This window comes from Ursus maritimus, unplaced genomic scaffold, assembly GCF_017311325.1.
Source record: "Ursus maritimus isolate PB19 unplaced genomic scaffold, ASM1731132v1 scaffold_12, whole genome shotgun sequence".
Classification (NCBI taxonomy): domain Eukaryota; kingdom Metazoa; phylum Chordata; class Mammalia; order Carnivora; family Ursidae; genus Ursus; species Ursus maritimus.
The window spans coordinates 39,385,374-39,397,827 of NW_024423564.1; the positions used below are offsets into that span (position 1 = coordinate 39,385,374).

General features: G+C 38.2%; 1 protein-coding gene across 1 annotated transcript in view; it reads left to right on the forward strand.

The window, feature by feature from the left end:
• The first annotated feature begins 558 nt into the window (after positions 1 to 558).
• ADGRL4 (adhesion G protein-coupled receptor L4) overlaps positions 559 to 12,454 on the forward strand; it is a 105,675-nt gene continuing 93,779 nt past the window's right edge. Inside the window, exons 1-2 of the mRNA XM_040627105.1 lie at positions 559 to 625; positions 1,990 to 2,139. Of these exons, the coding sequence (XP_040483039.1) occupies positions 604 to 625; positions 1,990 to 2,139 (172 nt within the window). The 5' untranslated portion in view covers positions 559 to 603. The remainder of the gene's footprint in view (positions 626 to 1,989; positions 2,140 to 12,454) is intronic.

The following is a 12,454-nucleotide window of genomic DNA, read 5'->3' on the forward strand; positions in this document are numbered from 1 at the left end:
CGGAACCTGTAGACGAGTTAGAGTGTACCCTTATCCTGCACTCTGAAACCCTGAGTCCCCACAAGGTGAGGACTCCCTACTAGCAAGGAATGTCCCATTGCTGGGAGCCAGGGCTCAGCCGCCTGTGGGCCCTTGGTTCTTAATGGAAATGTATTCATAAGTAAAAGAACACTGTGTCCTGGAATTTAGGCTCTAGGAAGTACCCCTAAGACTCTCCCAGTTCTGGGTGCTCTCTCAGCGGGACACTCCGTGGGCCTCTGCCTTGTTTTGGCTACGCAGACCCCCGGTTTGAAGGCAGCGCTCAGGACGCGGCTGCCTGGGGGCAAAGTGATCCCTCAAAGGGTCAGCCCGCGTGCTGGGGTGCTCCGGAGGCAGGGATGAAGGCCAGGTGGCCTGGAGGAGCGGCCCGGGGGCGGACGTGACCGGCACACTCAGGGCTTGACCCGCGCGCGGACACAAAAGAGGCCGGAAAGGGTCCGGAGGAAGCGGCGCGTCACGAGAGCCGGAGCCGGGACCCTGGCACGGCCGCCCAGCTGCGTCCCGCGTACACTGGCCGCACCGCCAGCCGCGCTCCCGCCACCGCCAGCTCCGCGGCCGCCGCCAATGAGACTCCTCCCGCTCCTAGGTGAGTGCCCGGCGCGGGGCCGAGCGGCTGCTCGCCTGCGGGGACTGGGATCGTTGGGCCGCGGCCCGCGCGCGCCCAGAGGATGGCGCCGGGTTTCTGAGAACTGACGCGGGACTTCGCAGGATGTTTTTCTCCTTGGCCTTTCAACCCTGGAATTCGATATTCAGGGCCCAGGGACTAGGTCACCTTTTTTATTCCCGAATACAAAGCCCCCAGGGTCCCCGAAAGCTCAGACTGTGACCTTTTTTTTCTAATCTGCCTTCAAGAAATTTGGGAAAGCCAAACCAATAACACCTGTGGGAGGTTTCCTGGCATTTTAAGGGGACTGCCAGTCCCGACTTTGGGTTCGTTTAAAATACCACTTTGAGGATGCTGTGCAGAAAGATAAATCACAACTTGGAAGCTGAATTAATTCTGGTTTAGACAGTTTATACAGCCCTATGCGAGGCTGGGATTTAGAATCGAAAGTTTAGCAATCTCCGGTTACCAGATAAGGACAATGTGTCTCAGGGAGTGTTTTGCGGACAATTAACTTGCACGATTCCTGACTGTCCAGCCTCAAGCAGGCGTGTCTTGAGAAGACCGGGGACAACAATATCAAAAAGGATCGGCCCAGGCTTTTCCTTATCTTTCCCAAACAGCCCACAGAATACCATTTCCAACTTTGTTTTCAGTAACTCTGAAATAAAGTCTTGCTCTCTTTTACGCTTCATTTTGTTGGTTGTGTTTAAATGGTGGTCGTTTCCGAAAGATCAATCTTTGACCAATATACCGAGTTTATCTGAAATTCCCCTAATGGGAGAAGATGTAGCATAAGCTTTATGATGGGAAAGGCAGAATTTTAAAAGAACATTGGAATACAGAAAAAACAATAATTGCATTTGTCTTCCTGGATGTTATGATATGTTGCTCTTCTTCTTAAAATTACACAGATTTGAATTTGAAAAGACCCAGACAATCAGTTCATCTTGATTTCTTCACAGAATCATTCCCAGAGATGGCAAATTGCTTTACAATCATGCAGTTCCCTTTAAAAAGATCTCACCTCAGAGTGAAGAGGCCAGTGATCTAGGAATGCTGTTTTCTTTATAGAGTTGGGTTGTTTCCTACATTATAGCTTTGTTGAGATTTACTTGATAAACACAGATTGAAGAAAGTGCTAATCTTTTTGCCTACTTGCTCTTGTGCTGTTATTTAGCTAAATACTCCCTTGGGAAATTCTCATAATCCATTTATCTAGATGGAAAGAAAACAGGGTTTTTGTGTTCATTGTAGTCTAACTCAACAATGGGAGGGGGGACCTTTTTCTTCCTTTCTTTCCTTTTCTTTTTTTTTTTTAAGATATATTTCTCTGTTTTCCTTAGTGGGTTTTTCCACTTTGCTGAATTCTTCCTACACTCAAAATTGCACCAAGACACCTTGCCTTCCCAATGCAAAATGTGAAATACGGAATGGAATTGAAGCCTGTTACTGTAACATGGGATTTTCAGGAAATGGTGTCACAATTTGTGAAGGTAAACAATCTTTATTGTTTTCCTCTTTTGGATTTTTTTGAAAGATTAAATTCTGATGGGATTGTTTCTCCCCTGTCCAGAAATTAAGTGTTTTACATTACATTAAACTGTTTGACTTCATGCTATTGTTTAAAAAAAAAAAAAGCTTAATTAGCTTAACAGTAAGTTTGAACATCCCACTTAAAAATTTATACTTGATTATTGATTTTTGAGGAGTCCATGTAGATCTTACTTTTGTATAACTATTAAAGATTGTCCTAGAACTTAAGCTGGAAAACTAAGTTGCAGAGAGCAGAGTCAATACCTTTGGGGACAGAAGAACAGAGAGTTCATGAAGTCCAGGCTATACTGCTATGTGTTGCCTTCAGGTACCTTCTTTAGTACTTGACTTTGTAAATTTGAGGACAATATTAAGAGATTCAAGGGTTTTTTTTTTTTTTTTAAGATTTTATTTATTTATTCGACAGAGATAGAGACAGCCAGCGAGAGAGGGAACACAAACAGGAGGAGTGGGAGAGGAAGAAGCAGGCTCATAGCAGAGGAGCTTGATGTGGGGCTCGATCCCATAACGCCGGGATCACACCCTGAGCCGAAGGCAGACGCTTAACTGCTGTGCCACCCAGGCGCCCCGAGATTCAAGGGTTTTGCCTGTATACCCTGCATGATACCCTGGAGGAGAGAGAGAGGAAGGGAATTTTGGAAATATACTCTTTTCCAAGAAAGTAGATCTCATTTATAGAACTTGAGGCTACAATGCAGAGCAAGAATGGTAGAAAAGGTCCTAGCAGGGTGCAGTTCGGCCCACTGATTTGATAAACAGAACCCTACCTGATAATCACATTTCAATGATTTCTTATCTATGGTTTCCACCGCCACTCTTCCTCTTCCCTCAAGCTTCACTTGGTCCTTACTCTCATTTTTAGTAGAATTTAGTTTTAACTGGGTCAATGGAAAACATTCTGTGTAGCAGAGAGAGAAAGAGAGGAGGGAAAAAAAGAAAGAAAGAAATCAGTTCCAAGTCATATAAATTAGTTTTAAAATATAATTAAATGACAAGTTCAAATTAGAACTGTGTGGTTTTATACTCCTAAATGTATTTAAGAGAACATGGACTTTTTCTAATTAAGCCAGGATATTGTACATTGTTAATATTGCATGTGTTTGCTTATAGCGTAAACAAGTTGTATCTCGTGATTCAATTTGATAGGCTCTTAAAAAAGATTAAATATGCACTACATAGTAAGACCAAACCTCATCATAATTAGTTTAATGTTTAAAAAATGTAGAGCACAGCTACAGTTGCTTAATGGTGCATTAGATCAGGCGTTTCTGCTTGTACATACAGCCGGGATTTGTAATATACTATTCTACAAGCACTACAAAATTCTTTCCATAAATAATCTTAGATTTTTACTGTGTATTTAATTGAATGGCATTATGGCAAGTTGATAGTCGAGTGACCTTCAAAATATCGCATCAAGCATATTAGTGTGCTTTTCCGCTAATCATTACAAATTGTACCATAATACTTTGAAAATGGTGTTGCCTTTTTGTTATTTAGATACTTTTCAACTGTCATGATTACCGTCATTAACATCAATAATTTTTCACAATTTGGACTTTCAGCTGCTAACCAGATTATAATCATCTTTTTAATGATTTTTTTTTTTCTAAACACATCTCCCATTATCCAGTGCACTTGTTTTTTTTCTCCTGCTGTCTAAGTCAATAGTCAGCTGAAGGGCAGAAAATACTTTCTGTTGAAAAAAAAAATACTTCAAGATCTTTTGGCCTGTGATTTCTTCTCACACAGAACACAATTTGTAATGGCACTTTTTTTTTCTTTTCAAGTTCTTTTTAACTTAAACCCATTATTTAAAGAACGTTATAAATTCCTTTGTTTTAATATTCACTATACGAGGTTTATAATGTCCCCTTAAAACTGTTCAAACAGTGGTTTCCGCCTTTTTCATCTTTTATTAATTCACTGATAGACTTTTGACATTTTTCTCCGTAAGTATATTTAATATGCTTTTTAGAGTTAAAACACTATGTTCTCAACTGCTGACTACTCTAGGTTATAATATTGGGTTTGAAGAGCCTTGGCTTTCTTCAACTCTAAAGAGATTTCGCACTTTTCCTACCTTTCTCTAAAATTGGTATTAGGTGAATAATAACTGGACAGCAGTTTTGTTACAGAGGATGCCTACTTCTTGAGGAATAAAAGTTGTTTCTTTTTTATTTCATTACCATCATCTTCCTCATCTTTTTCAAATTTGGCTCCCTCAGACACCTGCCAAATAAATACTATGGTAATTACCAGACCTCACTAAATGTACTCTGTTCCAAGAGCTACTTTTGAATAGGTCATTTAGAATTTGGATAACCTGGTCCCACAGAAACAGGTTTTAATAGTAGTAACTTTATTTCATTTAATTATCTTTTTATTGAATAAATATTATTGCATCATCATTACCATCACCTCAGGATAGCTAAAATCTACAGTGTGTTGAGTCTAAGTTATTAATTAGCACAGCTCCTTCATCTATTATTATTCTCACTTTATCCACAAAGAAATAGAGTCTTAGAAAGGCCAAGTGAATATCACAAGTGATGCAACAAATAAGTGGTAGAGCTAAGATTTGAGCCAAAGTCTGTTTCCAGTGCCTTTACTCTTTTTACTCACTCTGCTTGACCATAAGACCTCTGCCAAGCAGATACTGTTGTGCCCTTGGATTAAAGTAATAAATAAAAAATTGGCCTTGCTTTCCAGGGTATCTAGGGACAGTTACAGAACTATATTAACAACTTGATGCAGTGTTATAAAATGTATAAATGCAGGTAAATTTGAGATGTGTAACCAACTGCAGGGAAACTTTCCAACTGGAGGGGATATTTAGGCTGAGAATTGAAGAATAAATAGGATTGATTAAGATTGACAAAGTGACATAGTCAGGCAAAATGATCACTGGTAATAAAGTCCTAGAAGTTGAACGTGTGTGGCGTGTTTGAAGGAGCCCCAAGTATTTCATGCTGGATATGTATCACAGGGTATATTAGCTGAAGGTTCAGTGGGAATTGAGTTAGGATGTCAAGATATGGGCTGTATTCTCTTAACAAAGAAGAGCCATTGGCAACTATTACGTAGCTGAGTTACATGACAAATTGTATGTATGAGAAAGATGCCCCAATTAGGTAACTAAAGAATAAATTAACAAGAGTCAACCTAACCTATAAAAACAATAGTACTTTGTATAATTCATTATAGTTTATGTCACTTCCACCAAAGATATCTTAATTTTCTTAATAAGTGTTTGAAATAAAAAGTACAGATGCTGTCTTATATTTACAAACACCATTTTGACTGGTTGTAACTAGTTCTGTTGAGCTCCCCTTTATAGCTTGTTGCATGTGAGAGAAGCAGGACGATGAGCTTTAGAGAGTTTCCCAGTGTCCCAAGGCTAAGGTGACAAAACTAGGACTCAAACCCTAGGGATCTTAACGTTCTCTAGAATACCAAAAATGTTACTGTATTACTAATCACCTGACATAATCAGTGTACTGCAGGTTTTTAAACCAAATTGGTGAAACAGTATCATTTTAACAGGAATGCATTTATTATTTTCGACAACTTTACGGAGGCATTATCAGGAATTTATTTACACACTTATCTTTATGCTGACAATGAGAGTATTTAAAGATAAAGGACAGAGAAGTGGGGGCACCTGGGTGACTCAGTCCTTAAGCGTCTGCCTTCAGCTCAGGTCAGGATCCCGATCCCAGCGCTCTGGGCAGGAAGCCTGCTTCTCCCTCTCCTACTCCCCCTGCTTGTGTTCCCTCTCTCGCTGCCTCTCTCTCTGTCAAATAAATAAATAAAATCTTAAAAAAAAAAAAAAAAAAGAGGGAAGTGTTTGTGTAGAAATTTGGGAGTACATTTAAAGACTTCTGAAATTGATGAGATTTTCCTAAAATTCAGGTTATTTTAGTCCTTTAAACTTATATTATTGTAGCTATACCTTATGCTTCTCTGGTTACTCTCTTGGGCAGTTATAAATCTAGAGAGTGAGACATCCTGTCTCCCCTGGGTAATTAGGAAAGTTTTAAAAAGGGGAAGGGAGGTTGGGAGAGTTGAAAGAATCTTTCTGTACCTATGAAACATAGTATTGCTTGCGTTGAAATAGACTGAGCTGGGAGAGGTGAGAAGCAAGAACAAGGGGATGGATGCGGTACAGTGTGGGTATGGGAGTAGGGGGAAGAGATAGACTCTCTCTCTCTCTCTCTCTCTCTCCACTCATACAAGCTCATTAAGTGGTGCTGTGTTTTGGTAAGTTTCATGAAGTCAGAATATGCAGGAGAAAAACGGTTGCCCCAGGCGAGGCTAGGAAAGGTCAGGAAGGCTGTAACTGACAGCTTGTATGCATGTATAAAACTCTTTCATAGTTTGGGACATGCCTAATATGAACAACATCACAAGCACTTTATAAGATAATGAAGTGTCCGTGCCTGCACTCAGGGAGACATACTCTACATTTAAAAAACAGTTTTTCATCATTATCTAATAACTATATATATGCCTGTAAAATTCCACTGGAAGGATATCATAATAAACTAGAGAGCATCGTGACACTGGTAAATGCAGAGAACAATGTCACAATAGCTCTCTAAGAGTTATGGAGAAGAAATAGTCTGTGGGTTCAGAATGTGGGAAAAATACTAATTAAAATAATCCAGTAGCATGATTCTACCCAAGCTACAATATAAGCACTGAGGACATGTGATTTTTTTTTTCCAGAACAGTTTGTTTTTTAGTAATAAAGAGGATGCTTATCAAAGTGGGCAAACCAAAAGTCAGCAGAACAGATGTAAAGCATACAAAATGTGCGTGTGTGTGTGTACATTGTGTATCGTCCGTTAACACAGTTAGATATACCCTCTAAGCTATGTCCTACAAAAAATAACTGCAGTTTTAAATACTTAACAAAATGACAACGTGGTAATTTCCATTATAGAAATGGGATCAGCAACACTTAAATGATACAAGTCCTTTTTTCCTTCTCCTTTTAAAAATAGAATAATAGCTTAAGAGAAGTTTTTATAATGGTTTTTTCTTTTATTTTTCTCTTCCTGGATGTTGAAGGAATTTGTCATCTTATGGAATGGATATTTTTGAGGAAATCCCACCTAATTATTATGGTAGAGTTTGTTCTCTCTATCGTGTTGCCCCTCTTGTCGACAGACGAAAGAGGTCACACGTCTAGTACAAGGAAAAGGATTTCTGGAATTGGCAAAGATATTTTATTTATTTGGAGGAAGTTCATGGAAATCATGCATCCTGGAATGTAAGCCTTGGGTTAATTTAGACTGTCATTTCTTAGACTGGTTACATTTTCCATTCAGTACAAGAAATCCCAAGGAAATATGGACCTCACTTCAAACAAATCTGATACATGCCTGTCTAGAAGCACATCAGAGTTCATACATTTTCAAGTTTGTGTCAGTATTCATTTACCTAAGAAGATCATTTGGAATATGCAAAAATGCATTTGTTTTACACACACACAAAAAAAAGCTTGCTTCCTCAAGAATTTTTATTACATATCACATATGAAGGACGATGAATCTGTAATATCATCTACCTTTCTTCCATCTCTTGTTCAAATATTCTTTAAATATTACTTAAAAATAGGAGCCACCTCCTTCTGAGGATTGCAATAAGGAGAGAAAAAGGGAGAGGGAGGGAAATGAAGGAAGACACAAAAGAAAGTGCTGTTCCCACTTGTTACTTGTGTCATTTGAGTTTTTCTGATCAGCTGCATGGGTTGTTTTGGGGTGGTTTTTTTTAGATTTTATTTATTCGCAGAGAGAGAGAGAGAAAGAGAGAGAGAAAGCACGTGTGCAAGCCGGGCTTGGTGGGGGTGGGCAGAGGGAGGGAGAGAATCTCAAGCAGACTCCCCGCTCAGCACAGAGCCAGATACACAGGGCCTGATCTCACAATCCTGAGATCAGGACCACATTGACACCAAGAGTCCGATGCTCAACCTACTGAGACACCCAAGCACCTGGATCAGCGGTGCAGTTTTATAACTAAACACTTATCTGACCTGCATTGACGGTGTCATTTTTGCACACTGTTTCAGAAATCATTTTTTTGAATCCTCCTGTTTCATGTTTATCGCACAGGATAATTACAAGCATTAATGAGATAACAAAGTAAGAAATAATTTGAGATCTTAAAGGAAGGCTTAATATGAACATATGATTTTGGGTTTTCCCAAGTAATCTATAACAGAATATCATGAAAAGTTTTCTTCATGTAAAAGTCTCATTTATTTTTAATCATTTTTAAATCAGTATTATCTAGGTGGATTCATTGTATATTTAGAATCAGAGAAGTAATATCAGCATAGAGAATTAAAAATAAACACATCGCTTCTGAGTTCTAATTTAAACAATCAAAAAAGAGTTGTTCAAAATTCTGTGTTAAATCAATTCTAAATAAGACTTACCATCTGATTTCACATTATTAGAGTGCTGAATTTTTTCTAAGTGGAGACTACCATTTTTGGTTTTGACTTCAGGCTAAAACAGCGGTTCATAAAGTGTATATATATACATATATATGTATATATGTATGTTTTTATGTATATATGTGTGTGTGTGTATATATACATATACATGCCATGTAATGTGTGCTAATGATAAGACAGCAATAAAAAATGGATATTGTTTTTCTAGAATTAGTTTTCATTTTGTATGCAAAGTGAACATGGCAGCTGTACCATCTTATACTTTCTGTTCAGCCATATCTTTAGGAGCTGCTAGGAAATTAAAATTAAATGGAAATTGTGCTCTAAATGTGGAATTTTCATACATTTTAATCCTCTGTTGTTTTTTAAGAAAAATACTGGTAGAAATAAGAGCAAAGGGATAACAGAGATAGCACCTTCAATACCGCAAGTCAGCCACTGAGTCCCAATTTTTCTGCTGTGTTTATTCTGCTCTGATCTTTTGTCAATATTTTAAGATTGCAAACTTTATGTTGCAAAATTGAGGATATTTCCTTTGTTCTGGGATAGCCCCAGTTTTATAGGAAATCAGCATACTTCATATTCCTGCTTATCCAGTCTCCTGATTATCCACTTTTCCATTATTTCTCTTCTTCCTTATTTAGTCTTCTTTCATGCTTAAATAAATAACTTTCATGTTCACAGTTTATTCACAAAAAAAGAGTAATAGTATTAATGTTGATTTTAGTGCTTTCTGTGAGCTAAACACTATTCTAAGCACTTTGCATGAATTTATAAATTTAATCCTCATAATGACTCTCTGAAATAAGGGCTAGTATTATCCTCATTTATAGATTAAATAATTTTCCAGTGAAAACACATCCAAACTATTGCTTTATATAATTCTCAAACTACTCTGTGAAGTAAGTCTGCAAATAAGGAAACTGACTCTCACTGAGACAAAAATGAATTATTTCGGTTATAGCCCCCCACCTCGAATCTGCTTTTTTCCCCCTACTTTATCAAAGCAATTGATTAAAAAGAAAAAAAGTATGAGGTGCGTATGTTTAAAGTACCTTAGGAATAAGTGCAGGGAAGTTAAAACAATGTATAAGTTTCAATATCTCGATGAAACTCATAGATCAGATACAGTTGTTGAACTCCTGTTCTCCACCTCCTCCAAGTCTGGTGTACTGGTAATAAAATCAGTGATATGGGGGCAAGGGAGTTGGACTCGAGAACTCTATAAATTAAGAGTGAACTTCTCAAAGCCAAAGCCAGTGCTACAAAAGCAGGCAGTCCAGTGTACACAGAGGCGGCTTCCGTGAAAATGGCTGCTTTTCCTTGTGGTGATATCCTAGTCCCTTCCCAGAAAGGGAGTGGCAATCTAGGTGACTGGTTTAGACATTGTTTTCCAAAGGTTGCGCTGATTGGGCTCTTTATTCCCCATTGGTGTTTGACCCCAAATAAAGCCAAGAAAAAAACTCTCAAAGGAAACTGGCATCTGCCTGGAAGGAATGCGTGAGAGTAAAAACTGATGTTAGCTTTGTGCCTACTCCCCATCTATGCTACCTGGACGTTTCTCTCTTCCCCCCACCCCCATACAGGGAATTCCGAACTCTCTTGCGCTAAAGAGCTAGTAATGGCTGGCAGGCAGAACCTCGGCCAAGCTACCTGTGATAATCAACATTGTTCTTTAATTAAAAACATGAAGGTCATGCAAGGATAAGCAGTCATTGGAGAAAAGCCAATAATACAAAGACAAAGATGAATAAATAGAACAATTGGCCTGGAAAATGATACTTTTAGGAAGAAAAAAAGGGGGTTGAAGGGAAAAGTCCAGCTTATACCTTCAAAGTGATTCTGGAAAAGTTGGCATTCAAACAAACAAAACAACTAAAATAGGCTTCTATGTACAAAAGAACTATCATACCACAAAACACTTTCTTCTTCGATGTATCTTAAAACCTCTTTGCTGCTCAATTCCTCATACATTTTTTCTCCTCTTGTTCCTCTCATTTTGTAGCAAGAGGCATCAAGACAATAAGCTGGTAAGGTTGTCAGTAATGCAAACCAACGCTTACAAATCATCAAAAGAGAGAGACTAAAGTCTCCATCCTGGCTTTCCTCTCCTACCAGGATGATCATACTTGGAACGGGGAAGCTACAAATGTCAAATTTATTAACACATCAGGACTCCTTCATCAAGATATTCTGAGCTGATCGGCCCAGCACTCTCACCCTTTTTATAACACAATTTCACCCTTTTGTCATCTTTTCCTTTATCTGTGCCAAGACCTCTCCCAAATTCTTTCCTTCCTTTATCCCAAAAGTGAAACAAGGTAGCTAATGTGTTTTCCGATCCTAATTGTGTGATTTAACTGTGGTTTTCACATTATAATGTCATTAATAGGGAGCCCATAACAGTCTCCCGTGTTGTCTGTTTTCCCAAGTGATTTCCTGAATTCACGGGCTGATGCTTTTGATGGTTCCTGCCAGGCACAGCTAATGTATTTTTCTCCTCCAGTAAAATATAGTTATCATTTGATCAATATTATTCCCAAATTGAGTTGATAATATATAGAAGAGCTGAAAAATAATATGCAATGCGTTGCAGAATTAAATAGCTCAGATGAAAAATACAAGAACAAAACTAAGAAACAGGACTAGGCACAGAGAACCTGATACCCACTTAATAGAAGTCTTACTGAAGAAAGGATCAGACAGGTTTTAGCAGAGGAAATAATAAAAGATCTGACAATTTCCCAGAGCTTAAGGAAGACATGAATCTTCAATTAAAAGAGCCCTCTAATTCCCTCCTGTCTTCTACTCAATAGGTTTGTGCCTTCACTTCTCAGCTTATGCTGGAGGAATACCTATTGATTGATTCCCTGCTGTAAAAGAGTATAGTTTACTTCATAACCTGTCACTTGTATTTATACATTCAAGTTGTCTATTACCTTTATGACCTTAAATTATAATGGAATATACTGACTGACTTACTATCAGGCTGTTCCGTTTCTGGAGCGTAGGATGAAAACCTATTCAAATCATAGGGACAGAGGGAGAGAAAGCATATCTGGGTGGCTCTTGCCGTCAGGAGAGTGAATGATGCCTAAAAACACAGATGCCCACTAAGGGAAACACTTGTGTTAATCCTTTGAGCCTCATTTCTACATTCATCTACTTTCATTTCGCCTCTGCTTCATTTAATTCCTTTTCTGAGAGTAAGTAAGGGAGGGAGAGTATATTAATCATCATCTTAAAAATAATTTCCAAACCTAAGTCTTATTTTTCAAGTTCCCTTTATTAGGTCCGCCCCTTATATCCTTATATTCCAGGAGCTAAGACCCAGCCCTATAAATTGGAGCCTTCCTAGTATGCCATGCCCTAGTAACTAGATTCTCTGATATAAATTCTAATTTGCTGTGCCAGGGTCTCCAAACTTGTTATAAATATTCTAGTCCTGTTCAACTGGGATTCTCACGGTAAGTCACAAAGTGCATTTGAGTCTGTTTCTCTGTGAAATGAGTAGATTTCACTAGGATCACCATTAATATCTCTTCCAGTTTTAAAATTATTTGATTCCATTATTGTGAGACATGTATTTGAACTGTAGTTAATTTTCAGTTCAGTCAATTTGGGGGTAAATAGCCCGGATTTGGGGCTTTATTTGAAACCTGAAAGTGAAATAGGTATAGATTTCGGTCTCTTGCCTCTAAACTCAACGCATTTTTCATTGTACCGCTTTTTTTTTTTTTTTTTTTTTTTTTTTTTTTTTTTTTTTTTTTTTTTTTTTTTGGAAGTGT